At 39.7% G+C, this 25,755-nt stretch overlaps 1 protein-coding gene across 1 annotated transcript in view; it reads left to right on the forward strand.

The window, feature by feature from the left end:
* Window positions 1-25,727, forward strand: part of dnah1 (dynein, axonemal, heavy chain 1) — a 37,196-nt gene extending 11,469 nt beyond the window's left edge. The window contains exons 23-77 of the mRNA XM_016677069.1: window positions 91-196; window positions 278-457; window positions 557-694; window positions 837-1,000; window positions 1,085-1,198; window positions 1,284-1,472; window positions 1,577-1,682; window positions 2,211-2,324; window positions 2,413-2,562; window positions 2,660-2,746; window positions 2,827-3,013; window positions 3,096-3,187; window positions 4,623-4,777; window positions 4,865-5,042; window positions 5,154-5,348; window positions 5,443-5,562; window positions 5,675-5,833; window positions 6,049-6,120; window positions 6,214-6,354; window positions 6,499-6,659; window positions 6,881-7,038; window positions 7,160-7,330; window positions 7,956-8,134; window positions 8,306-8,536; window positions 8,668-8,864; window positions 9,467-9,602; window positions 9,730-9,938; window positions 10,040-10,211; window positions 11,584-11,775; window positions 11,880-11,990; window positions 12,145-12,330; window positions 12,418-12,612; window positions 13,017-13,184; window positions 13,304-13,495; window positions 13,614-13,745; window positions 13,965-14,090; window positions 14,300-14,419; window positions 14,526-14,675; window positions 14,766-14,926; window positions 15,714-15,936; window positions 16,679-16,874; window positions 16,993-17,144; window positions 17,232-17,428; window positions 17,532-17,676; window positions 18,538-18,696; window positions 19,147-19,278; window positions 19,397-19,567; window positions 19,711-19,890; window positions 21,261-21,431; window positions 21,970-22,146; window positions 22,274-22,404; window positions 22,810-22,954; window positions 23,180-23,386; window positions 23,812-24,046; window positions 25,487-25,727. Coding sequence (XP_016532555.1) covers window positions 91-196; window positions 278-457; window positions 557-694; window positions 837-1,000; window positions 1,085-1,198; window positions 1,284-1,472; window positions 1,577-1,682; window positions 2,211-2,324; window positions 2,413-2,562; window positions 2,660-2,746; window positions 2,827-3,013; window positions 3,096-3,187; window positions 4,623-4,777; window positions 4,865-5,042; window positions 5,154-5,348; window positions 5,443-5,562; window positions 5,675-5,833; window positions 6,049-6,120; window positions 6,214-6,354; window positions 6,499-6,659; window positions 6,881-7,038; window positions 7,160-7,330; window positions 7,956-8,134; window positions 8,306-8,536; window positions 8,668-8,864; window positions 9,467-9,602; window positions 9,730-9,938; window positions 10,040-10,211; window positions 11,584-11,775; window positions 11,880-11,990; window positions 12,145-12,330; window positions 12,418-12,612; window positions 13,017-13,184; window positions 13,304-13,495; window positions 13,614-13,745; window positions 13,965-14,090; window positions 14,300-14,419; window positions 14,526-14,675; window positions 14,766-14,926; window positions 15,714-15,936; window positions 16,679-16,874; window positions 16,993-17,144; window positions 17,232-17,428; window positions 17,532-17,676; window positions 18,538-18,696; window positions 19,147-19,278; window positions 19,397-19,567; window positions 19,711-19,890; window positions 21,261-21,431; window positions 21,970-22,146; window positions 22,274-22,404; window positions 22,810-22,954; window positions 23,180-23,386; window positions 23,812-24,046; window positions 25,487-25,608 — 8,737 coding nt within the window. The 3' untranslated portion in view covers window positions 25,609-25,727. The remainder of the gene's footprint in view (window positions 1-90; window positions 197-277; window positions 458-556; window positions 695-836; window positions 1,001-1,084; window positions 1,199-1,283; window positions 1,473-1,576; window positions 1,683-2,210; window positions 2,325-2,412; window positions 2,563-2,659; window positions 2,747-2,826; window positions 3,014-3,095; window positions 3,188-4,622; window positions 4,778-4,864; window positions 5,043-5,153; window positions 5,349-5,442; window positions 5,563-5,674; window positions 5,834-6,048; window positions 6,121-6,213; window positions 6,355-6,498; window positions 6,660-6,880; window positions 7,039-7,159; window positions 7,331-7,955; window positions 8,135-8,305; window positions 8,537-8,667; window positions 8,865-9,466; window positions 9,603-9,729; window positions 9,939-10,039; window positions 10,212-11,583; window positions 11,776-11,879; window positions 11,991-12,144; window positions 12,331-12,417; window positions 12,613-13,016; window positions 13,185-13,303; window positions 13,496-13,613; window positions 13,746-13,964; window positions 14,091-14,299; window positions 14,420-14,525; window positions 14,676-14,765; window positions 14,927-15,713; window positions 15,937-16,678; window positions 16,875-16,992; window positions 17,145-17,231; window positions 17,429-17,531; window positions 17,677-18,537; window positions 18,697-19,146; window positions 19,279-19,396; window positions 19,568-19,710; window positions 19,891-21,260; window positions 21,432-21,969; window positions 22,147-22,273; window positions 22,405-22,809; window positions 22,955-23,179; window positions 23,387-23,811; window positions 24,047-25,486) is intronic.
* The last annotated feature ends 28 nt before the right edge of the window (window positions 25,728-25,755 follow it).

Consider the following 25,755-nt stretch of genomic DNA (forward strand, 5'->3'; position numbering starts at 1 on the left):
CATAACAAAGCATTTACATAATGGTGCACTATATTATCAATACCGACCGCTAAACATTCTGTTTGCATTGCGCATAACTTTTGTATGCAGGTATTTCTTTCTGTCGGACGTTGAGCTTCTGCAGATTTTATCCCAGTCCAAAGATCCCACTGCTATACAACAACAACTGCACAAATGCTTTGAGAACATCTCACAGGTTTGCTTTGCTTTGTTGATTCTCGGAGTACTCCACAACAGAAGAAAAGGATCAGTGACCAAGTTTTCTATTTGCCTGTAGCTGCAGTTTGAGTCAGACCTACAGATCACGCATATGTATTCTAAAGAAGAAGAAAAAGTCCAACTCTTGCCACCAGTATCGGCAGCTGGGAATGTGGACAACTGGCTTAGGGACTTAGAAAAGTCCATGAAGACCACTTTGAGGGATAGCATTGAGAGTGCTCTCGAAGGTTATTCTAAGGTAAGCTGGTTGATTATTTTTTTGTTGTGTCTAACAAGATATTTTAGTTTTACTGAAGCACTTTTAAAAGCTTCATATTCACCCTCTCTCCCTGCATAGCAACCACATGTTGAGTGGGTGTTTTCATGCCCTGGTCAAGTGGCGATTGCCAGCTTTCTGGTTTTCTGGACTGCTGAGGTGTCTAAGGCTTTGGAGAAGAGATTCTTGAATAAAATTCTTCCTGTACTACAGAATCAGGTTCACTAGCACTAAACCCACATACCTGTTTGATTAGCCGCAATTCGTTGACTTAAGTTTACATTATTTTTAATGAGCTGCTCTTCTGAACATCGTGCAGACGTGACTATTTCTAACCTTTTTCATCTTTTTGCTTATGTAGCTTGTTGACTTAGTGCGGTTAATGAGGGGAGACGTCTCTAAGATGCAGCAGGCCGTTCTGTCCTCCCTCATTGTGATAGAAGTCTACGCAAAAGATGTCGTTTCCAAACTGGTGGAGCAGAAAGTTTCAACCGTCAATGACTTTGAGTGGATCAGCCAGCTTAGGTTTGCTTTACTTTACCAACAAACACACTTTTACCACTTGGCATTGTTGCGTAGAATTTATTTGACCCCTACATTTATTTGCAGATATTACTGGACAAACGAGGAGCTGCACATCCATGCAATGAACGCAGAGTTCTTATACGGATATGAATATCTTGGCAACTCTAGACGAATGGTGATCACCCCACTCACTAACAGGTAGTGCTTGAATTGGATGGTTTTACCGATGCGCTCTGCTTGTTACACGGCGCAACCACTGACTCCCAGCTTCTGGCTCTTCTAGATGCTACCTCAGCCTTACAGAAGCGCTGCATCGCAGGCTGGGAGGCGGGGTCGCAGGCGCAACAGGCTCAGGGAAAACAGAAACCATTAAAGATCTTGGAAATGCTCTGGCCATGCACACTGTGGTTTTCAACTGCTCCGATAAACTCAAATCCTTTGCAGTAGAAAGGTTTCTTAAAGGGGTAGCCAGGTAAAAAAAAAAAGAAAACGGCGAGCTAGTGTGAAAGAGTATGATGAAAAAGCACGACACATGCCGTCATTCACGTAAGATTTGTTTTCTGTTTCGTTTTACAGCTCGGGTGCTTGGGCTATTTTGGATGACATCGCTCGCGTTCATGTGGAAGTTCTCTCTGTCGTGGCACAGCAGATCTCCACAATACAAAAAGCCCAACAGCAACAGGCAAAAACTGAATGCACTGATTATTTACATTCATCTTCCTGTTAGAATCATGTGTCGTTCAGGGCTGCAGCTAACATTTATTTCAGTAATAGAAAATTCTGTCGATTTGTTCTGACAATAAATCAGTTGATGGGCTGACACAAACTGGCACATTCTGCAGATTTTTATTGTAAACACCAGAGCTCATTTCATACCAAATTAGACATTTGTTAAAAATGCAGATAATCAAGTGATTTGATTTGTTTTTTAAAAATAAGATAATAAACATCTTATTTCCAAAAATTCAATAACAGCATTCCCTTAGTGTATGCTTAATTCCATCATTTGTAGCAAAGGACGCATCTGCAGCTAAAATTATTGTTTCTTGCATTATAAGGTGAACAATTAAGTCATTTCTGCTGACAAACATCAGTAAAGTTTAGAATTAATCTGTTGGCTAGTTTTTCTGTTAATAATAGGACAGGGTTACGGTTACTTAACCCTAAGCCTATCCCTAACCCTATAGTCACTGTTTTTTTTTCTTTCTAGGCTGAGAATTTTGTATTTGATGGAATGGAGATTCCTTTAGTCCCTTCCTGTGCCATATTCTTTACCATGAACTTTGGTCACACTCCTTGCAATAAAATACCCGTCAATCTGAAGGTATGTGACCATGATTGAAATCCAAATAACTATGTATCACTGAGAAAAAGTTGGTTGGATTCAACAAATGACTTGACGTTCCCTGCAGAATCTGTTCCGCCCCGTATCCATGGTTATCCCTGAATACGATGTGATTGCAGCAATCTCCTTGTATTCATTAGGCTTTTTGGATGCCAAAGCCCTCTCCAAGAAGATTGATACATTTTTCAAGCTCTTATTTGACCAGCTAGAGTCTCAGGTTTGAGTTTTGAAAAGATATAAATTTATATAATTTTCATTATTTTTGTTTCATCTTTGAAATAAGTAAAAGATTCACTTTTGGTTTTATTTCAAAGGACCACTATTATTTTGACATAAGAGCTGTGAAGGCTGTGATCTCTGTAGCTGGAAATCTGAGGAGAGACAACCCCGACATTAATGAGGTTTGTTTTTTTTTTCTTTTGTGCAGCTCTAGTTTGTCATGAACTAAGATTCTTACTGTCCTTAATATTTCTGTTGTCAGGGGTCAATCTGCCTTAAGGCCATCCAAGAAGTAAGCATGCCACAGTTTTCGCAGAACGACCTGGAACTCGTTAATGCCATTCTCAGGGATCTTTTCCTTGAAACACCACAAATGCCCATGGGTTATGATGTTCTAGAGGAGTCCCTGCATGATATCTGCAAAGCAAAGAACCTCAAAGATGAGTTTGGTTCGTGTCTCGATTGGCAAAAATTCCAAGGATTGTCCTGTCTTTTTGGAGCGAGTTTGTAATGGCCCTGTGGTCATTTCAGGGTTTATCAACAAATGCCTTCAGTTGTACCAGACCACTGTGGTGAGACACGGTCTAATGCTGGTGGGGCCTCCTGCATCCGGTAAAACCAAGGTACAGTTCCTTCCAAAAGTACCAATAGTATTGAGGTTTACGGGGTTGAATTCTTCATAGTTTGGTCACCTTACAACCGTCAACTTGTATTTCATTGGAATTTTACGTGACTGACCAGCACAAAGTAGTGAATGATTGTGAAAGACAAGGAAAATAGATGGTTTAAATTTTTATTTCTTTTTTTTTTAGATACAATTTGGAACATCTTTGTTTTACTGAAAACAAAAGCGCACCATACTTCTACTTTTTAATTAAGTCAAAAATATTTTGAAAACCATCTATGCTGTTCCTTCCTCTTCAGGTTTCCTGCTTTGTGTTGGTCTGTTACACAAAAAGGCTGATAAAATACATGTATGCTTCTGGTTCTAATGAGACAAAATGGGGAAAAGTTAAGTAAGCATGAACACTTATTTATGGCAATAAAAGTCATCTACCTGTAATTGTGTCTATTTATAGAATTCAAATTTGTTTAGGTGATTCCAATACACAACAAACAATTTTAATGAGGAAAGTTTAAATAGGAAAACAAATTTAATATTGAAAATATTTTGTCTAATTTTAACACCAAGTCCTACTTTCATTCACTAGTGCAGTCTTAATGTCACTCTCTGAGGAGAAGCTGAAACTTGGACTTCACTGGATATTCACTAATCCCAAGATGAAAACTGTAATATTTATTTAATTAATTAATTTCCCCCAAAACCATTTGGAGATGTTCTGTAGGATTTGCTTATACACTTCATGTTAAGCTGAATAACCAATACAGAAATCTTCTTTTGGACTTTGGCTCCCCCATCGCAACATGATTTTATTTGTACTAAGGGCGCTATTTAAAGAAAATGTTATTTACGTATTGAATATTAACTGTTAAAATCAAGTCTTTATTTTGGAAAGTTATGTGCAACAAGTTCAAGTTTTTTTTAAGTATGACAAAAATAAAGCTTAAAAAATTTGCAACTTCCATCGCAAATCTTTGAAGAAGGTGCCGCAACAATTACAAAAAACACCTCAATATCTCGGAGGAACTGATCATAGTTCCCTGACTTGCTTTATTTAAAATCTGGGTTTGCAACATTCAAACTACAGAATATTTAATATTAGCTGGACATTTTTGACCATCATACGTGGGTTAAGATTCTTCAGAAACTGATGACTCTCTATAAATCACATTCAGGCTGCTTTACCGAGAACTGATGATGCTTGACATGAACAAAACGTGAAACGTCAGTAGTAACTATAGGTGATACTTTGAGTTGAATTTGGAGAAACCACTTATATTATTCGTTGTGTTGGGTCATTTGTTGGATTAGCTTATCGCAAACAATGCAAAATTTGTTTGCATATTTTTCCCCATAAACCTATTTGAGTTTGTGATTGCAAAAGGACACGCACATTAAAAGCTGAACCTAATTCTCCTCATGAACTCTTTATTTAGTGCTACAAGGTTCTGGCTGCTGCATTAACGGCTCTGGAGGGCAAGCCCTCTTCTCGGGGCGGCGTTTACCAGGCTGTCCAGATTCATGTCCTCAACCCCAAATCCATCACGGTGCCACAGCTCTACGGAAACTACAAGACTCACAACCAGCACTGGTAGTAACAGTGTCCTTCAGACACAGTGTGTGCTACAAATAATTTCAAAAAATTGACTCAAACGCTGACTTATTTCAAATCATGTAGGAAGGATGGTATCCTCCCGGCTATTCTCCGTGAGGGAGCAGCAGCGGTTGACAAAAAGAAACAGTGGTACGTGTTAGATGGACCTCTGGAAGCGGAGTGGATGGATGGCTTGAACACTGTTCTGGATGACAACAAGAAACTGTACCTAAGTTGTGGGGAAGTGATAAATTTCACTGATGTACGAAGTTTTTCTTTCTTTCTCGACTTTCTTTAAGTGTGAAGTTCCTCCCACATTGTTTTTCTCCTTCTAGTCTCATTAACACGTCCCCTGGTTTTCTCCACCCAACAGGAAATGACCATAATGTTTGAGGTGCAGGACCTGGCAGGAGCATCTCCGACTACTGCGTCTCGCTGTGGTATGGTCTACTTGGAGCCCAATCTGTTAGAGCCCTCCTACTTCACAGAGTGCTGGCTGAAGCATATTCCTGAGGCTTTGACACAATACGCAGAGCACATGAACTCACTATTTTCCAGGTTCCTGCCGGTGAGAGCGGAGTCGTTTTAACACTCCTTTATTACAGCACCTAATGATAGTCAAAGCCATCCTATGCCCTTTTTTTCCCCCTCTATGTGTACAGGACTCGATTTCATTTGTGCGCTCATCAGTGAACGAGATCATCCCTTCTCTGGATAGCAACCTTACTTGTAGTCTTCTTAAACTGATGGATTGCTTTCTTAGCTCCTACCACGTTAAAGAGGTTTGTATGTTCATTTCTCCAAATCCAGTTTCACTAATATGCTATTTGATTGTCCTGCATGCCTGAGTATTGTTGATTATAGCTCACTGTTGTGGTCTTTGCTTTGTTTTAGGGTGAGAAGCCCCCGTCTCAAAAGGAACTGGCTCATGTCGAGGAGCTGATAGAACCTTGGTTCTTTTTTTCTCTGGTCTGGAGCGTTGGAGCCACTGGAGACGGAGCCAGCCAACAAGGCTTTAGCGACTGGCTCCGAAACAAAATGGCAGCAGAACAGGTCATATTAGTTTGCCTTGTTTTGTCTGGAGAGTGAAAACGTCATAAAAAAAACAACAAAAAAAACAAACACTAAATGAATGTGCTACTGGTATTAAAAAGCTAAGTGTTCCCAGAATTTGTTTTGAATTGTCACTATAATTGTCTGAGGTTTTAGTGATGAAATTACATGTAAATATAGATGTTTTATACTTGTGTTTTTTTTTTTTTTTTTAGATCAAACTATCTTTTCCTGAGGAAGGTCTAGTTTACGACTACAGGCCTGACGTTGAAGACGAGGGGAAAAAAGTACATATATGTCTAAACCGTGAAATTTTAATAGCTGGAGGAAAACAAAAGAACAGTTTTTCTCCAGTTATCTGTTTTTTTCCTGTGCCTTAGGTGCAGTGGGCCAACTGGATGAAATATTCAAAAAGTGCTGTCTTCACTACACACACGACCTATGAGGACATATTTATTCCAACCCCAGAGACAGAGAGAATGTCTTTCCTGATGGATTTGTTGCTGACCCACAGGAAACCTGTTAGTGTGCTTCTCAAACTACATCAGAATTTGAAACATTTTTGGTAGAAAACATAAAAAATCTAAAGCAAATAGAACAAACTTCATCAGATTGTATTTGTTATGTATCTATTTTTTTTTTGTTCTGTTTTCTGTGTGATCCAGTTGCTGTGTGTTGGGCCTTCTGGTTCAGGAAAGACCCTGACCATGACAAACAAGCTGATGAGGAACATGCCTGATGAATTCATCACACATGCTCTCATGTTCTCTGTCAGCACCTCGGCGAGTCAGACTCAAGATTTCTTTGAAAGCAAACTAAGCAAAAGGTACGTTTCGATAATAAAACCTTTAGCACCTTTAAAAATCTTTGTGGTATAAACAGAACATTTTCTTCCCATAAAACTAAACAGATTTTCAGGTATCAAGGTAACTATCCGCTTTCTTTTTGACACTCTAAGCTAAACTAATGACGATTATACAAAACAAAACGCATGTAAGAACTTGCACCGTACACAACCACTTCTTTATCAGATGCATAACCTTTCAGGCGGAAAGGAGTGTTTGGACCTAAAATGGGGGATAACTTCATCTACTTCATTGATGACCTCCACATGCCCATGTCCGAAATGTGTAGAGATCAGACTCCTTTTGAACTTCTGAGGCAGTGGCTGTGCCATGGTGGCTGGTATGACAGAGATCTGATAGGTATGTTTTCTTAGATGATTATGGATTTAGCTCTTCAGATATTTGTCCAATGAAAGAAATTAGACAGAGAGAGAGAGATAGCACTCACTCTCTCCTGTGTGTTCTTGCTACTCCTGCTCAGGAACGTTTAATCACTTGGTGGATATAAATTTAGTTTGTGCCCTGGGTACCTCCAGAGGAGACAGGAATGCCTTTACTCAGCGCTTCACGCGGCATTTCAACATTCTGTCCCTTAATGGCTTGGAGGACTCGATGAAAACAATTTTCTCAACCATTCTTGGGAGCTGGATGGGTGAGTCAAACCTCTTGTTTATGTTAAAATGAATACAATTTCAAACATACACCCAACAGATTACTACTTGTAATATAATAATCTATATAAAGTAAAGTTATGCATATGCATACTGGGGTGGGCATTTATTGTATCATGATAAATTTTCTATCATAAGATTTTTTATTTATTGTTGTCATCATAAATTTCCAATTATTGATGCTTAAAAAAAACTGTTCATATTGTTGGGAATGTTATTTATTTTTTTACTATGTTTTTCAATGTTTGTTCAATGAGAGGATCAATAAACATCAATACATTTTAAGCCATGATTAAAAGTAGCTACTATGGTCTGTGGGCATTTTAGTAATACACATCACACTATTTTATGTGACTGGTGTCCTGCATTTTGTGTTGATACAGTACGTGTTGCGTTTGATTAGTATTTAAACAGGTTTGATGTTCTGAAACATAATCGGTTACCAAAATAAGTTAGTTGCAGTTCTAACTGCATATGTAGGATAATTGTAACTAATATGGCTCCCTCCTAAACTCATCTCAGTGCCTTTTTTAAGTACTGATTTAAAAAAGGCAGATTTTAAAGTTTTTTCATTTATGCATCCCTTTTTCTTTTATTTTCTATCAGGACCTATTCTAATTGCCCAGGGACTGCAGGAGTCTCTTGTTGATGCCACTATTAAAGTTTACACCATCGTAACTCTTCACCTCCTTCCGACTCCAGCAAAGTGCCATTACACCTTCAGCTTCCGAGACCTGTCCAAGGTCTTTCAGGGCATACTGATGGCTGAGGCGTACACTATAAAGGTGCTTATTAAATCTTTTTAGAGATTACCACGTCACATATTAATTACTGAATTGATTCTACAATGGTTCTACATCTTTGTGATGAATTTCAGATTTGTTGTAATGCATTAAGCTAATATATAAAAGTTGAATCCTTGCATTTTTTTTTTTTTTTTTGGGCTGTGTATAAAGGATAAATTTGAGCTGCTACGCCTGTGGTACCACGAAAGCTGCCGGGTTTTTCGGGACCGCCTGGTTTGTGTTAGCGACAGGGACTGGTTCAGCACCTTGCTGAGGGTATTCATCGACAAGTTTGACTGCGCCATTGAAGACGTCTTACCCTCCTCTCCTGTTTTGTTTGGAGATTTCATGTCTCCTGAATCTGACCAGGAAGTCTACGCAGTTATAGAAGACAAGGAAGAAGTGAGTAGTACCAGTTGGTTTTGGGGTACATTTTAGGTATGCATCCGTGTGCTGTGTATATAATGGATTTTTCCACTGTGAATGAAATATTATGTGATATTTTACAAATTATGTTGCGTTTCCTTGCCTAGCTCAAAAAAGTGATGGAGCAGTACATTGAAGGCTTCAATCAAAGCAGCCCAGTCAAGGCGCCACTGGGACTTTTTATGGACGGCATTGAACACGTGTGTCGGATCAACCGCATCTTGCGCCAGCCCCTCGGCCACGCCCTGTTGCTCGGAGGGCATTGCAGTGGCCGCAAGACACTTGCCAGACTTGCCTCGTATATGTGAGAGTCAAACAAGCTGTCATGTTTTTATTATTTAAAGTACATTCAGGGTTGCAGATTGCATTAAATTTTAGTCTGTATTACCACACACACACACAAAAACATAAATATCAACAGATTAAGGTGGGGAATAGTGTAATATAGGAGTTTTATTAACTTTCCAACTACATTTTTTTTCCACTTAACTTTCAGTTAATACACTGGGATATAGAGCTCTGTGAAAAGTCAGTTTCTTTAGTTGTTGAGTAGACACTGTCTACTCAACAACTGTCAATTCAGCAGTTGTCCCCATATTTAAGTAGGATAAACTATACCCATAAGATAGTATTATTATACTAAAACATTATCAATCTGGTCATATGGTTTATAATGTATTTTATAAACAAAAAAAGCAACGGAGATACAATCTTGAAGTACATCCCACACATCTTTGTGTGTACCAAATCAATATATGAGTTTAACATGTACTGAATTTCTAAAAAAAAACAACTCAACTTTTACAATGTATGGGATTTAGTGTTAGGTTTATTAAATGTTTCCAAAGACCAGTGTGATGTATGATGTACTGGCCCAGTCCTAACATTGTATTTATCCACATATAGATCGGGATATAAATGTCTAAAGGCTGCAGTGTCTAAGAACTACGGTAGGACCGAGTGGAGAAACGATATTAAAAACAACATGCTCTCTGCTGGTCTTCAGAACCAAAAGATCACACTCCTCTTTGTTGAATCTCAGGTAAACAGCACGATTTTATTACCCTCTGTTGCTGTGTTTTTGATTCATAATGATGCAATTACTGAACCCATCATGTCCTCTACAAACAAGGTTTTAGCAAGTCAATTATTTGTTATCCAATTTCCAGATTAAGAAGGAGTTTTTTCTGGAGGACATCTGCAACGTTTTGATCACCGGAGAGCTTCCCAACCTGTATTCGTCAGAGGAACAAGAGCGTATCTTTAAAATAATGAAGCCGGTGGTGGAAGACCTGGACCAGCAGCTAACAGAAGAAAATCTGATGGCTGCCTACCGTAAGAGAGTTCACAGCAACTTTCACCTGATTCTCTGCATGAGGTTAGTCAAGAAAGGGTAAAAAATCCTTCCTTTTCAATGCTAATGTTATTTTTATTTTTATTTTTTTGCAAATTGATTTTCTTTTTTCTTTACCTCCCCAGCCCTGCAAGTAAAGGGTTCCGTGCACGGTTGAGGCAGTATCCTTCTCTGGTGAAATGTTGCACCTTAGACTGGTTTGACACCTGGCCAGATGGGGCGCTGCAGGCTGTTGCGAGAGCATCTTTAAATGAGCTTCTTGTGCTGGATATCAGTCCCGAGACTAAGAAAACCGTGGTAAGAAGCTGGTTTGTGAACTTCTTTCTACGAACCTGTGTATTTTTTGTTGTTGTTGTTGTAAAAAAAAAAGAATAATAATAATAATCAATTCAGCTTTTATTGCATTCAGTTATTATTCAGTTCTCAAACTCAAACTAGAAGTTTGAGTTTGAGAACTTATTCTTTTTCACAAAGTCAGCTCATAGCAATCCCGTTCATCCAGTGATTATATTCACTTAACCGTGCATTGTTTGATGGAAGTCAAACAACCATGCACTCATACAAGAAAAAAAAGAAAGGAAGAGAAGAAAAGAATGAAGAAAGAAAGAAAGAAAGAGTTTACACTTTCTTCCAAGTCCATCTCAGGGCTTAAACCTAAATCCTACCAAAAACATTTAGGGTTAACTCACAGGTGTCAAACTCCAGTTCTCAAGGGCCTCTGTCCTGCGGTTTTCAGATGTGCCACAGGTACAAAACACTGGAATGAAATGGTTTAATTACCTTCTTCTTGTGTAGAAACGTTCTCCAGAGCCTTGCTAATGACCTAATTATTCTATTCAGGTGTGGTGCAGCAGAGGCACATCTAAAAGTTGCAGGACACCGGCCCAGGACTGGAGTTTGACACCCCTGGGTTAACTGAACAAAAGAGAGAATAGAGGAGAGAGAGAGAGATCAGTGGAGATAACACTGTGCAAAGGACAATGGTCAAACATTCTTCTCTCTGTGTCCTCCAACCTTGTGAAGTGTGTTAGGAAAAAACAATGTGCTGTCAGTTTGTTAAAGAGGATCTGCTCATGTATTCACAGCAGTGCGGCCAGTAATTGTGCCTCTGAAGATTTTATTAATGGCACTAAATGACAAAATCATGTAGTGTCTTTTGAAGAAAATTTCTGGTCTTTTCAGAAAGGTGTTAGCAGATCTTTGCTGACTCTTTCTCAGGTAGTCAATCTCAAAAAGGGTAAGTTGTCACCTTCAACAGAAAGCTACCATAGGAACCTGTTCTGTCCACGTCTTTGTCTCGTCACTGTGGTCAGCTTCGACAAAGCTGATCATAATGAATGCAGAAAGTAATTTATGGGAGGATGCTTAATTTTCCTGGCATTCAGCACATTTAGATAATTTTGTGTTGGAGGGGAAAAGTTCATCTTCTAAAACAGAAATTGGCACAGTTTGTCCAATAGGTGACAGCAAAGCACACACACAAACCTTCTAATTGCGTGGTGTGAACCAACGCTCATTCAGTGATGATGGTCAAGTTATTTACATCCCTTTACTATTGCTGTCCGACTGAGTTGTGACTACGTCAGATTCATGTTAACGTCTTGAAAGACAAACAGGAGTGTGGCTTTACTGTCCGCAGAAGACATGACCCGAAAATTTCTCTCCACAGACCCTGATGTGTGTGAACATTCATCAGCAGATGGTCAAGAAGACTGCGCAGTACCAGGCGGAGCTGTCTCGATGCAACTACATCACAGCTAAGACCTTTGCAGAATTCATCAAACTCTTCACAGATCTGACCGAACACAAGAAACAGAAGCTGAACAGTTCTCGTCAGCGCATAGACGGCTGTCTTGACAAGGCAAGGCGCCGAATAACAACTGATTAGAGGAATGAATTATGTGTGTTTAATTAGCATTGAGTGAGCATTAGTAACTTGATGATTATTCTATGGTGGGTCTGTAGCTTTGTAGCACAGTTGAGGTCGTGAAGAGGCTGCAAGAGGAGGAAGAGGCGATGCAGCCACTTTTGGAGGAAGCTGCAAAAGATGTTGAAGTCGCTTTGCAGACCATTCATGTAAGCAAATGTCAACAGAAGTGTAGGAGCCTTACTTGCATGTATAACAACAAATACAATAACGGTATTCTGATTTGCTGTCCGCCCTTTATACACTGGAACAAAATGCTATCACTGACAGTTGAACATTGAGTTCTGGCTTTTCTTTTACTAGGACACTTCAGCAGTCGCAGTGGAGATTCGTAAATTTGTGCAAGAAGAGCAGACAAAAGTTTTAGACAAAGAGCGTTTTGCCAAGGCAATCAGTGTGAATGCTCAGCGAGACATAGACAAGGCTGTGAAGACGCTGGATAAAGCTCTCGACAGCCTGAAGACCCTCAATGCAAGCAGCTTCATTGAGGTACATGGAGTTTTTGTTACCTTTCATGCAGCTGTGTTGCACTATACGTTTTAAAGCTATGACCTGAATGGTTTATATATTTCACAGCTCCAAGACCCTGAGCAGTATACCCGGGAGATAAAGCTTGTCCTTGCAGCAGTTTGCATCATGAAAGGCATCGAACCAGTTAAGGGCGCTACAGAAACGCCAGACGCGCCTAACTTTGAAGAATACATGGAACCTGCTGAAGGTCTCCTACAAGAACCTATGGTGTTTCTGGAGAGCCTCTACAGCTATGACAAGGTAGACCTCACTGATATTATACAGGTACATGGAATAGTAGGCGTACCACTTATAATGCTTTACATAAAAGGACATAGAGACAATGTTGCCCTCAACAGGTCTTTAATCAAGCAAAGAGATCCCTCAGATATAGTTAAACCCATAAATATTTCCATGTACCGCTACTTATTTTAACCGTTGTGCTCTGAAATACTTAGCGAGATTTTCAAAGGCTTTTAACATTTGGAGTTTTTATTTTTTGTCACATTACAACCAGATTTGATTGGAACTTTAATGAGCAAGTAAGTAGTTAAGTTTTATTTGTATTTCCGGCTGGCACTTAAATGCTTTAATTTCAATTTGTCTTTTGCCAGTTTTGCTGCATTTAAAACTAATTCTGTTCCCCCCCGATGCCTGTTGTGCAGGACAACATTTCAGAAGATGCTGTCAGTCTGCTACAGCCCTACATCGACGATGAAGAATTTCAACCTCCTGCCCTTGTCAAGATTTCCGTCACCTGCAGCTCTCTCTGCCAGTGGGTGCGAGCCATGTATGACTATCACTTTGTGCTCAAAGCTGTGGAACCAAAATGGGTGAGATCTGAAATGTCTGCTTGAAGCATTCTCTTGACAACGGTATCTGTGCAAAATGTAAGATTCACAGACATGCAGGGAGAGCCGCTAAACTGTCGGACTTGTCAACACCGTTGCAGCAAGTTCTCAAGGAGGCTGAAGAGGACTTGAGTGCCGCCCAGCAGGTTGTTTCTGATGGCCAGAAAAGACTGAAAGAAGTGGAAGAAAGCATTCCCCCTTTAGAGGACAAGTACCAGCAATGTTTGGCTAAGCAGGAAAAGCTGGTCAACGAATATGAACTGACCGAAGCTCACCTTGTCCGAGCAAAAGAGGTCAGGAGAAAGACTGAGGCTTACATATAAAACAAAACAAAACATAAAAAAAACTTCATAGCTCAGGGCAAAAGGAAAATATTAAGCTTTTGTCACATGTTTATTGTTTGCTCTCCAGTTGGTAGAAGGGCTTGCAGAGGACGAAGAGCACTGGAAGGAGACAGTGATACATCTCGATAATTTGGTTTCTAATTTAGCCGGAGACATGCTTCTGTGTGCAGGATACGTCACTTACCTTGGACCCTTCTGTGTAAGTTTGCCAGAAGTTTGGTAGCGTATGAGGACATGTGTATTGGTGCCTACTTTAGAGGATAGATTTGTGGCTCTAAATCAATCTTTTACATCAAAACCTGGATTACAGGCATTGAATTGTGTAGGTGACAAAATGTGAACAAGTGGAGGGAGTAACTTTAGCACAGCTCTGTGTATTTCCACTAAGATCATTTTTATTTGCTGGTTTTGTCTTCAGGACGAGTATCGGACAGTCATAGTAGAAGAATGGCTCAGATGTTTCAAAGAGCTGGGTCTTCCACACACTGAGGAAACTAACTTGATCAGCAGTTTAGGAGATCCTATCATGATAAACTTTTGGAAGGTCAGAAGCTGGCCGTGATTGGAGGCTCTACGATCAAATAGATTTAGATTCCTTTTGCTGATTTATTTTTTATTTTTATTTTTTTTAAACCAATTTTTCAGTACCTTTTACATCTTAGGTCAAACCTGTTCTTACAAGCTTACATCTCCAAATGATCTGAATTTTGAATATTTTGAATTCATTGTCATGTTTTTACTCCATGTGCATAGATCGAAGGATTGCCCAGTAATACGTCATCAGTGGAAAACAGCATAATTGCCCAGTATTCTCCCCGCTGGACACTGTTCATAGATCCACAGGGTCAAGCCAACAGATGGATCAAAAACATGGTAAAGTCTTTCAGATTGTACCTTAATTACTTGGCGTTGTTGATGTATTGCATAAAAAGTTAACAAAGTTCATATATTAACTTATGTTGATGCTGTTTTCACCCAGGAGCGGGTCAATGATCTGAGGGTTTTGAGGCTCAGTCACAGTAAATTCGTCCAAGGTATAAAGAATGCTATACTTGATGGCAAACCCTGCTTGGTGGAGAATGTAGTAGAGGAGCTGGATCCGGCTATAGAACCTGTCTTGTACCTACAGGTGGTTACACGTTCATCCTATTACATCTGTTGGCAGAAACTCAACATTTTCAGGAAACGGAGCTGTCTAATCTGTATTTGTCGCTCATAGACCTTTGAGGAGGAAGGCAAGACGGTGCTGAGGCTGGGTGACTCAGTCGTTCCGCTATCTGAGGACTTCAGGTTGTACATCACCACGAAGCTGCCAAACCCACATTACTCTCCAGAGGTTTTTGCCAGCGTCACCGTCATTAATTTCAGTGGGTCAACCAGGTAACACACACACGTTCAACCGGTAGAAGGAAAAAAAAAAACAGAGAAGCTTCATTTTTGTTGTTCATTACCGTTTGCGTCATTATTGAGACTCAGGGGAAAAGATTGGATTCAAAGAGAATGGTCTGTCAGTCTGGTTCCTAAATAGCAGCTGTTAAAGTGTTGAGCTTCCCAATAGTTTGACAAAACTGGGTTAGAAAACATATTTTGCATCCGGCTTTTCATCGATATTACACTGATTCAGGGCACTTACCTGCTTGATATGTGAATGCACTCAAAAATCATGAATATCTTTTGCAAACTCTATTGTGTCTTGTAAAAGCAGTAATTCTGAGTCATCGTATTATATCTACATCTAAATTTAATAAATCTAGCATTTTCGTCTTACAAGTTTCACACTGGAAATGTTCGTTCTATATTATTTTAAAGAGCTAGAAGGAGATAAGAGTAGAGGAGAGAAAGAAGCTTTGACTGAATACAAATAAACACGCAGAAGTCTGCTTCTACACCTGCAGAAAGAGAGAAAAAAAAAGCAACAAAGCATAGTAGTAACTTATGGATTTATAATGGTAACAATTACAGCATCACTGGGAAGTACAAGTACAAGATATATTTAGTGGCAACCGCAGCCCAGAGTAGTTTGGAACTCCAAACACCTGAAACCAAACACCCGTCTGAAATGTTTATTCTGAAGACATCATCATACACTACCCTGGTGTTTCAGCTCTATTATTTATGCCTCTGTTTGGAGTCCCTGTGTTTGACTAGACAATTTGTGCTCAATCAGCGGCATGGAAGACCAGCTGCTCAGCCGGGTGGTAGCCGAGGAGCTTCCAGACGTGGAGGAGGCAAAGAACAAACTGATAGTCAGCTGCGCCCAAATGACACAGGAACTGAAGGACGTCGAGGATAAGATCGTGCTACTTCTCGTCTCCGCAACAGGGAGATTTGTGGATGAGGATTTAAATCCACAGCTGGAGGCTTGTAAGATCAGAGCCAAGGAGATCAAGGTCTGACCATTGGAAAGATAGATCTTGAAGTCATCACTGAATGTTTTATGTATGCGGCCTTTAAAAAGTATCCATAAACTTTGAAGTTTCACATATCATGTCACGCTACAACCACAAACCTCAAAGGGTTTTAGCTCGATTTTATGTGCTAGACCAACACAAAGTAGAGCATGTCTTTAATTGGATGGTGAATCACTCATAGTCTCAGTCAATCCTTAATTGAACATCCTTCCTCTCTACCAAATGTGCACATCTAGACACGAAAGTCTTTGCCAATTCTTCTTTGAAAAATACCTCAAGCGCAGGATTGTATTGTGTTATAACCTAACCCCGTATTAAACATCTCCACAGCTCTGCCTGACTTTTCTGCCATGTCTTTTGACCTTCATGATGCTGTTTGTTCACTAATGTTCTCTAACAAACCTCTGAGGCCTTTGCAAATCAGCTGGATTTTTACTGAGATTAAATTACATAAAGGTGAACTTCTTTCAATAACTTCTGAAGGCAGTTGGTCGCTGTGGATTATATTTAGGGTAATAAGGATAAGAGGCTGAATACAAATGCGCTTGACAAACATGCACTACTTTATAGGTCTGTCACAATGGAAATCCCAAATTATAGTGGAGTAAAATGTGGAAAGGTTCAAAGGTTATGACTGTGTTTGCAAGTTGCCATATTGTACTTTAAGCTGCTATTGGTGTTGGTTTTGATTTGCTTTTATTTGGGTTTAATTTAATGACAGACTAAAATACTGGAAGCAAAGAATACGGAGCAGGATATTGACGCTGTTCGTCTGAAGTACTCACCAGTGGCAGTGCGGGCTCGGATTCTGTTCTTTTGTGTGTCAGAGTTATCCAATCTCGACCCGATGTACCAGTACTCCTTCGAATGGTTCCTTGCCATCTTCATGAAGGCTATTGCCAACTGTGACACAGCAGGTACAAAGCGAAACTGACTGATTTTGTGGAGAATTGTTTGTGTGTATTTAATATAATCAGTTTAAATATGAAACATTTTTATGATTTTGGTTGGATATCTTCATCGTTTGTCGCACAGACACAGTGGAGGAGAGAATCAACAGCATCAATGAATGCTTTACCTTCAGCCTGTACGTGAATGTGTGCCAAGGCCTGTTTGAGAAACACAAACTCATGTTTGCTTTTTACCTGTGTGCTCGCATCATGATGAACGAGGATAGAATCAAAACCGTAAGTAAAAGAGTCGGTAAAAGACTCATATTGGCCTCGCCCATGTTCGCTTGCTGACTCTCCCTGAATCTTTTAATATTATGGCAGAGTGAGTGGAAGTACCTGCTGTCTGGAGGGGAGCCAGTCCACAAATTGACCAGCTCAGAAGTAGTCTGGCTCTCGGATCGGGCCTGGCAGGATATTTTAGACCTCAGCACTCTGGATAACTTTGAGGAACTGGCAAAAAGCTTCACAGACCATCTGGAGGGCTTCAAGAAAATTTTTGACAGCAAGCAACCCCACAGGCATGAAAAGATTAACCCCGTACAAACACATGCACCCTTCACTTGTTTGTGATGAAAACGTCAAAGTCTTATAAGGTGGCTTTCTGTGTCTGTGTGTCTAAAGAGAGCCGCTCCCAGGGGAATGGGACACCGGCCTAAACTCATTCCGGAAGTTGCTGGTCCTTCGATGCCTGCGGCCTGACTGCGTGATTTACGCCGTGCAGGACTTTGTGTCTACTCATCTGGGAGAGCCCTTCATAGAGACTCAGGTAAAAAACCCTTCTCCTCCCTGAAGCCTTAACTTTCCTCTTAATTCAAGCATTTCTGAAGATATTCTGATCTCCCTACCAGCATCTTGGAGGTCTCTAATTCTTCAATTGTGAAAGTTTTGTCTCCCTCTGCTGACCGTGGAAGTGAATTGCATTGATTACATGGATTGATCCATATTTTTCCTTGGTGAACAACCTTTTGTATCTCAATTGGAATTAAGTCCATGTTTTAATTAAATGAACACAGGGACAGAAAACAAAGGGGAAATGATGGGGGGAAAAAAAGGAAGGAAAAGAGGTGGGGAAAAGCGTTAAAACAGAAGAGGGAGATAAGAAAGGCTAGAGAACATAAGAAAACATGCTAGACATCTGCTTCATACCTGCAGAAAGAGGAAAACAGAAACCTCTGCAACAAATAACATCCACATATAACGACAATGTAACTGAAAAGCACATGCTACTATTTAAAACAAGGTGAATTTAATACATTATCTTATTAGGAGTGATGAGTGGGGCTGCTTATGTTATCCTTTTCTCAGGACTCAAAATATTTCAGCCGCAGTACCAGCAACAAGTGGGGGAGGGACGGTACTCTGCTGCATAAAGGCAGAGAACACTTTGGTCTCTCCAGCATTGGCATTTCATTTAAATAAATTAAAAGTTGGGAACAATATGACGGTAAATTGTTGGTGTTTTGAAATGTATCGTTTTCCAACCTTGCTGTGGGATTGATACCAGTAACTGGGCCATGCCCAACCAAAACAGAATTACACAAAAATAAGTTAACGCAAGAATGAACTTTTACCTGTAATGGTTTTGATGGCTTTGCTGCTATATGAACGTTGTTCTGTGTCTCTGCAGATGTCAGATCTGTCTGTAGCCTTCAAAGAGTCGTCCCCTACCCACCCCATCATCGTTATTCTGTCTCCTGGCACTGACCCCGTTGCTGACATCTACAAGTTTGCGGATGTTATGGGTTTCTCAGAGAAAGTTAGCGGCATCTGTCTGACTTTACGGCAGGTAAGTCCGACTGTATATTCTGTATTTCTCTTTCTATTTTTTTTCTGAATTACCTCGTCCTTGTGATTCTGAGGTGGTTTTCTCGATTGTTTCTGGATGAATACAAGCATTGCTTCAAACTACTTTTACCACATGTAGCGTTCCAGCGAAAATTAAATAAACCTATCTGCCGGTTTTAAGGTGAGTTATTGCCTTAATCTAAAGGAAACTTCACTGAAAATATTTACCTACAGTAGCTACACTTTCCAATTGTGGTTGTTCTATCCACTTCTGAATGGGCTTTGCAGAACACTGCGATTTAAACCTCCCCTAGGTATTACACTAATGTGTGGACAGTTAAACTTTCGTAAATCAGAGTATTCTCCAGACTACCCGCTCCTAAAGTCCAATTTTTCACTTTGCTCCTGCCATTTTTCAAACTACCTAACCTTCTGCTGTTATTCCCATCAGGGTTCAATGCCTGAGTCTATGATGCGGACTGCTATGAAAAATGGTCACTGGGTCATTTTCCAAAATTGTCACCTGGTGCCCGACTGGCTGCCAACGCTGGAACGACTCATTGCGTGCATCAGTCCCAAAAAAGTAAGGACATACAAAACAATACTTTAAGAAACAACAACTGAGCTCATCTTTTTGAAAATAACTTTGGACTATATAGAACCCTTTTTTACTCTTTTACTGCCACGCCCTTTGTGCACAGGTCCACGAGGATTTCCGTCTGTGGCTAACCATTATTCCCTTTAAGAAGATTCCAGTATCCCTTTTTCGAAATGGCTCCAAGATTGTTGCCGAGCCTCCAAGAGGCATTAGGGAAAACCTGGAGAGAGCCTACCTGAGATTCACCGACGAGTTTCTGTCTTCTTCAACAAAGGTCCATGTCGCCCTCTTTACGTTCATCTCCAAATTATTTATTAAAACATTTCATTTGGATTTTTGTTTCGTCTTGTTCGCAAAGTTTCATTCAAAGGGGCTGGTGTAGTTCAAATTATTTACAATGACTTTCTGTCTTCGTAGGAATCCCAGTTTAAGCAACTGCTTCTCTCCCTCTGCCTGTTCCATGGGGTTGCCGTGGAGCGCAAACGGTTTGGCCCACTGGGGTTTAACACTCCCTATGAGTTCACTGACGAAGACCTGGATGTCTGTGTAGACCAGCTGCAAATGTTTTTGGAGCAGTACCAGGACATCCCTTACAAGGTGGTTAGACCAAACGTGTCTGTCATTTCTCTAAACCACAAAAAAAATAAAAAATAAATCTTGCATGACATATTTGTATAGGGCCTTGTATAGTACCTTCCAAAACAACTCATACCCTTTATTAGATCACATATGAAGTGAAAGGAACTTTCAAAACATTTTTATCAGTAAGTAACTGAAGAGTGTGGTGTGCATTTATTTAGATTTCTACCAAGTCAATAATTAGCTGCTATTACAGCTGCAAGTATTTTAGGGTACATCTCTATCAGCTTTGCAAGTGCAGAGACTAAAATGTTTGTCCATTCTTCTTTCTAATATTGCTTAAGCTCAGTGAAGATAGATCGGGACTTTGACTGGGCCATTCTTTTGACTGATCTAGCCCATTCCACTTGGGGCTTTGGGTCTTATTTCCTTTTATTAAGTTTTATCCATCTCTGCATCACCTCCAAAGTTACAATCCAGCTTCTCTGGTTACTGCTCCCCTCATCTGGCCTGTCAAGTTAAGTGAACAGTCATGTCTAGTAGGGTGTCCGTGCATCCTTAAAAATTCTTAAAAACTCATACATAAAGTCATGTATCTAAAATTAAGGCCTTAAAATGTCTTACATGTGTATTTTTAAAATAGTTTGCATTAATACATTAATCACAGGTATTAAATGTTGTTGTGGCAGGACTATTTAATGTTGTATATTCTATGTATTATTTTCTGGTGGAACTTTTTTGTCAGGCAAAAGTTTGAGTCGCACTCAGACTGCGTTCTGTAACTTGAGTCACTTGCAGCTACCAGTAACTAGCTGCTACCTTCCCAAGCCAGCTGGCTTGCTTTTATGCAGTCAGTGCAAATTTATCACCAGTTGGCTGGAAGAAGTTTGTCCATTTCTGTGGAGAATCGGGTCTTAAATTTAATTCTTAACGGTCCTAAAATGTGTTTAAAAGTCTTACATTTGAGTTGGTGAAACCTGCATAAGCTCTGGTCTAATTAGGTTTGCAGTTGTGTCGTACTCTTTGTTTTTAAATGATTGATTGCTCAGGGCTCCTTGAGTTATTGAACGTTTAGGATCTTGTTTTGAGTTTCAGTGAGTTTTATTTTGTGAAATTAGAATAAAAGAAGTTGAACGAAAATACATGTCAACCTTTCAGATTTTTGTTTTTGTAAAATCCATTAAAAAAACAAAATTTTTTCCTTCACTTTCTTCTTCCCAGTCATACACTACCTTCTTGTGGTCTATGACTTTAAATCCCTACAAAATACGTTGTAATGGCTAATTGAAATAGAACTGCTTTTACTCTGAGACTAAAAGTATGTGTCTGTAGGCATTGTCATTTATCTGTCTGTCTTTTTTTTTTTTTTTTGTCCTCCACATGACCAGCTTCTAAAAAACACTGCCGGAGCGGTTAATTACGGCGGCCACATGACGGATATCTGGGACAGACGGTGTCTGCTCTCTCTGCTGGAAGACTTCTACTGTCCTGCCGTTCTTAGTGACGATCACGTCTACTCTGGTGTCTACCGGCAGGTCGACTCTAATCTGGGCATCGAGGTTAGATAAACACAGAGCCATTTGATTGATGGTGTGCGTTCAGAATCAAATTTGAGTGAATCAGTTGGCTTACAAAACTGAGAAGGTTGTCTGGAGCCGCAAACAGACGAGTCTGGAATACGTGACATCGAGGACAGTCATCTGAACACGAACACAGCATGTCAGTAATTTAAAACCACAATTCTGATCATGTGTTGTTTTAAATTAGGAGCATAAAAGCAATCCTTCGAGACTAAGCTTCCCTGAAAGGTGCACTCTTATTTAAATATCAGTCGTCTAACCAGAAGTTTAAAATGCTGTACGACACTCTAATTCATTCACATCAATAAAAAGTGTGTTCTTTGCTCTATCCCCAAAATCACAAATGAGGAAACGTAAGAGGTGAGACTGTTGGTATCTTTCTGTTTGGATTAAACAATGTTGTGATGACTTGTGCTGAATAAGGATGTGTGAAGGTCATTGGCGCCTAAAAAAATGTTATTTGAATGTAACTTGTATGAAGACTGTGTAAAATGTCATTGTACCTCTCACCCTATAGGGCTATTTAGCATACATCCGAGATCTGCCCATCAATGATACACCTGAGCTCTTCGGTCTCCATGAGAACGCCAATATCCGGTTTGCCCAGAATGAAACCTTTGCCCTGTTGGACACTCTGATTGGTCTCCAGCCTCAAGCTCCCGCTACGCCGACTAGAGACAAAACATTTTATGAGGTTCTGGCATCAACTGATAACGTTTCTGCCTTTATTTGTGCTAATAACATCTGTGTGTTCTTATTCATTCAAACCTGCAGTCAATATGAGAGACGTGTGACAGTTTGTGTGTCCTCTTTGAGTTCAGACAGTGGAGGAGGTTGTGATCGGCACTGTTAGAAAAATCCCTCAGCCTTTCTCTCTTCATACGGTGACTGAGAAGTACCCAGGTCTGTATGACAGCGCCATAAACGCAGTGCTGGTCCATGAGGTCATCAGGTGAGATCAGTCTGACAAAACATTCATAAGCTTTAATCTGAGCTTTTTCCCCCCTTGTTATTACAACTGCAATGTTGATTTTGGGTGCTAGACCGAAATAAAGTAGTGCAAAGGTATGAAGTGAAAGAAAAAGGACGAATGGTTTTCTGAATGTCTTTCAAACAAAAATCTGAAAAGTGTGATGGTTGTTTTTGCTGTACAAGCCAGACTGAAACCAGTAGAAACTCAGTTTTAGACTACTGAGAGATATTTAGCACTTAAAAATGTGTATATGTTTATTTCAGCTCCATTTCAGTTTTTTGTTTGTTTTTGTTTTTTGTTTTTTTTTCTTTGATGTGTTCAGAAACGTTGGTATAGTGCGATCAATACATAAGATGCTTTTCATTCTTATTTGTTGTCTTTTAGATACAACAGGCTTTTGGAGGTCGTTTGTCAGAGTCTCGGTGACATGTTGAAGGCTCTGAAAGGTTCGGCTGTGATGTCTCCAGACATGGAGGTTATGGCCCTCAGCTTGTTCAACAACAGAGTGCCTGACATATGGAAAGCCAAGGCAAGCCACAGAGAACTGGAAATAACTTAAATTATCACATAACGTTGTCCAATCTCTGTAAAGCCTGAATATGTGACTTTATTGATAGATGATATGTATTGATAATGTGAAAGTTTCAGAGATATACTGTAGCCAACACTTTGTTTTCTGTTTAGAATGTCCAAATTTGTACATATTTCCTGCTTTTAGTCTCTGCTTTCTAGCTGCCATGCTTTCTCTCGACAGGCTTATCCCTCCATGAAGCCTCTGGCTTCCTGGGTGTCGGACCTTCTCCAGAGGATCAGTTTCTTCCAGCGATGGATCTCCAACGGCAACCCACCTGTGTTCTGGATTAGCGGGTTCTTTTTCCCACAAGCCTTTCTCACCGGAACCCTGCAGAATCACGCACGCCAGTTCAGCATTCCTATTGAAACACTGGGATTTGACGTTAAGGTCCATCAGGCTATATTTGCAATACTAGTTCAAAGAATTTATTTATTTATTTATTTTCATATTTCCATGATTATTTTGTTGGAAAAAATCTGGAATCTGATTTTAGTTCTTTCCGTGTCTGGATACCTTATAGTCCGGTGGACTTGGTTCAATTGGGGACCAAAATCGCCACATCTGTTGCATTTTTGGTGTGAAAGCAACCTAAAGAGTGTTTTTGTATCTGCACACTAGATTCGCTTCATTGTCTGAAAATTTTCCTCTAGCTTCCTTCTTCGTGTCCTTTCTTTTCTTGTATCACTCCTTCTTATTCCCTCCTGGTGTCTTGTTTTCCTGACCTCTCTGTGTCTTTCCCACATGTGAAGGAAGCTGTACTTTTCCACATACGAGTCTTTTTCTCATATATCTTGCAATGCCTCCTCCCCCAGGTGATGGTGAAGCCCCTGTCAGAGATAAGAGAAATACCCAACACAGGCTGCTACATCCACGGTCTATTCCTGGAGGGGGCCAGCTGGAATAAAAAGTCAGGTCGGCTCTCTGATTCCACCCTCATGGAGTTCCACACACAAATGCCCGTCATCTGGCTGATCCCCAAAGCCCTCAGCAGTCGAGCAACTTCCTGGATCTACCTCTGTCCCGTCTACAAGACCCCCAGCCGAGCTGGTCAGTACTTATACAGTGACAAAAAAAAATCCACCCAAACACAGCAGATAAATATGTAAGTGGTTGTGGTAATTTGCTAATTTCTGACATTTATGAAAGAAAATCTGTAATCCCATGTTGTAAACTCTGTCTTAATGTGGTGCCTGGTAGCCGAGGGTCTTACTCAAGTGTTGGTGTGCACCTCCTTAAAGTGGTTTTATTACTCATCCAAAATAGACTCCAGTTAAGTGTCGAGTTTCACGAAGCCGCTGAAAGTGCAGCTCTGCGTTTTCCACCCACAGCACGAAGCCCGCGTCTCATGCTGACTGTCTCGTTAGTTTGTTCAGAGGTTAAATATTTATACGTTTACAACATTTTGTATAGGCTTAGATCAAAAAAGTATTTCATAGCATTTTATGAATCAAGTACTTGGTACGTGTGACAAATAATGCTGAACTTTGGGTCTTGTAAAACGAATACACAAAGTGCAAAAGTGTAAACAGAACTGTGAAGTTAAAAGTTAATATTTCAGGATTATATATAAATAATATAAATAAGAGCAAACTACTTGGAGAATTCTTTACAGTCGATAACCGAAACTTCCCCACAGATGTTGAACTTTATCCTACTAAAAGTTTACAAAACAGCCAAGAAAATTAATGCTTTAGAGTTTATCCTGAAAATGTTATTTAGGGGAAGCTAAGCACATTTAACTATTTCAAAATTAGTGCTAAATGAAAAATTAGTTATTAGTGAAAGTGTGCCCACCACTGCTCCTTAGTAATTAGGTCATTTTTAAAGGTAATTTAATGCACTAGATTTTATTAAAGGATGTGAAACTAGGGAGGTTCAACACAAATGTTAGAGTAAGGTTATGACAAAATAAATAAATAAAATTACAAGAACAAAGTTGGATGAGAAAACCATTGAAATAGTAGGAGAATATAGTTGAAATATTACCAGAATAAAGTCAGAATATTATAAAAACTCCAACATGAAAGAGCAGTCTTATAACTGCAGTAAAATGAAGAATGTTGAGCGTCGAATACTAAAGTTATACTTTGGTTTTACAAATGAGGAAATAATCTGTTAACACATCACAATGAGTTTATTATCAGTAGCGGAACACACCACGGTATGTTTATTCTGGTAATTACTACAACTTTACTCTCGTATTATTACGACTTGCATTTTTTCAACTTTATTCACCTATAACTTTATTCTCATGATTTTTTTTTCTAAGCCTTGCCCTAATACTTTGTAGCACAAATACATGCCACACTTTTCAGATTCTTTTTTTTTTTTATAGAAATTGGGAAACATATCACTTTACCACATTTATGTGTTACCTTATGGTGCTCTATGCTATAAAATAAAAAATGTATACTAAAGTTTGTGGCTGTGAGATAATTATCTAAGACACTGTATCATGCAGATAATGTGCTGTTTGTTCTCCCATAGGGAGCTCGTCCACCACTGGCCTTTCCAGTAATTATGTGACTGCCTTGGAGCTGCCCACAGAGCTAAGTCAGAGGTACTGGGTCAAACGAGGGGTTGCCCTGCTCTGTGCACTGGATCACTGAGCACATAGCATGAATTATTCTTGCATTCATCACCATAAAGCTGACCAGTCCACAGCGACGGTGCCTGCAGATTTCTCTTACTACACCTCGTGTTAGCAAGAATGTTCTGTTAAAAAAAATGTGATGAATGATTTCTGTAACTTAAAA

The sequence above is a fragment of the Poecilia formosa genome, unplaced genomic scaffold (assembly GCF_000485575.1).
Source record: "Poecilia formosa unplaced genomic scaffold, Poecilia_formosa-5.1.2 Scaffold147, whole genome shotgun sequence".
NCBI classification, from domain to species: domain Eukaryota; kingdom Metazoa; phylum Chordata; class Actinopteri; order Cyprinodontiformes; family Poeciliidae; genus Poecilia; species Poecilia formosa.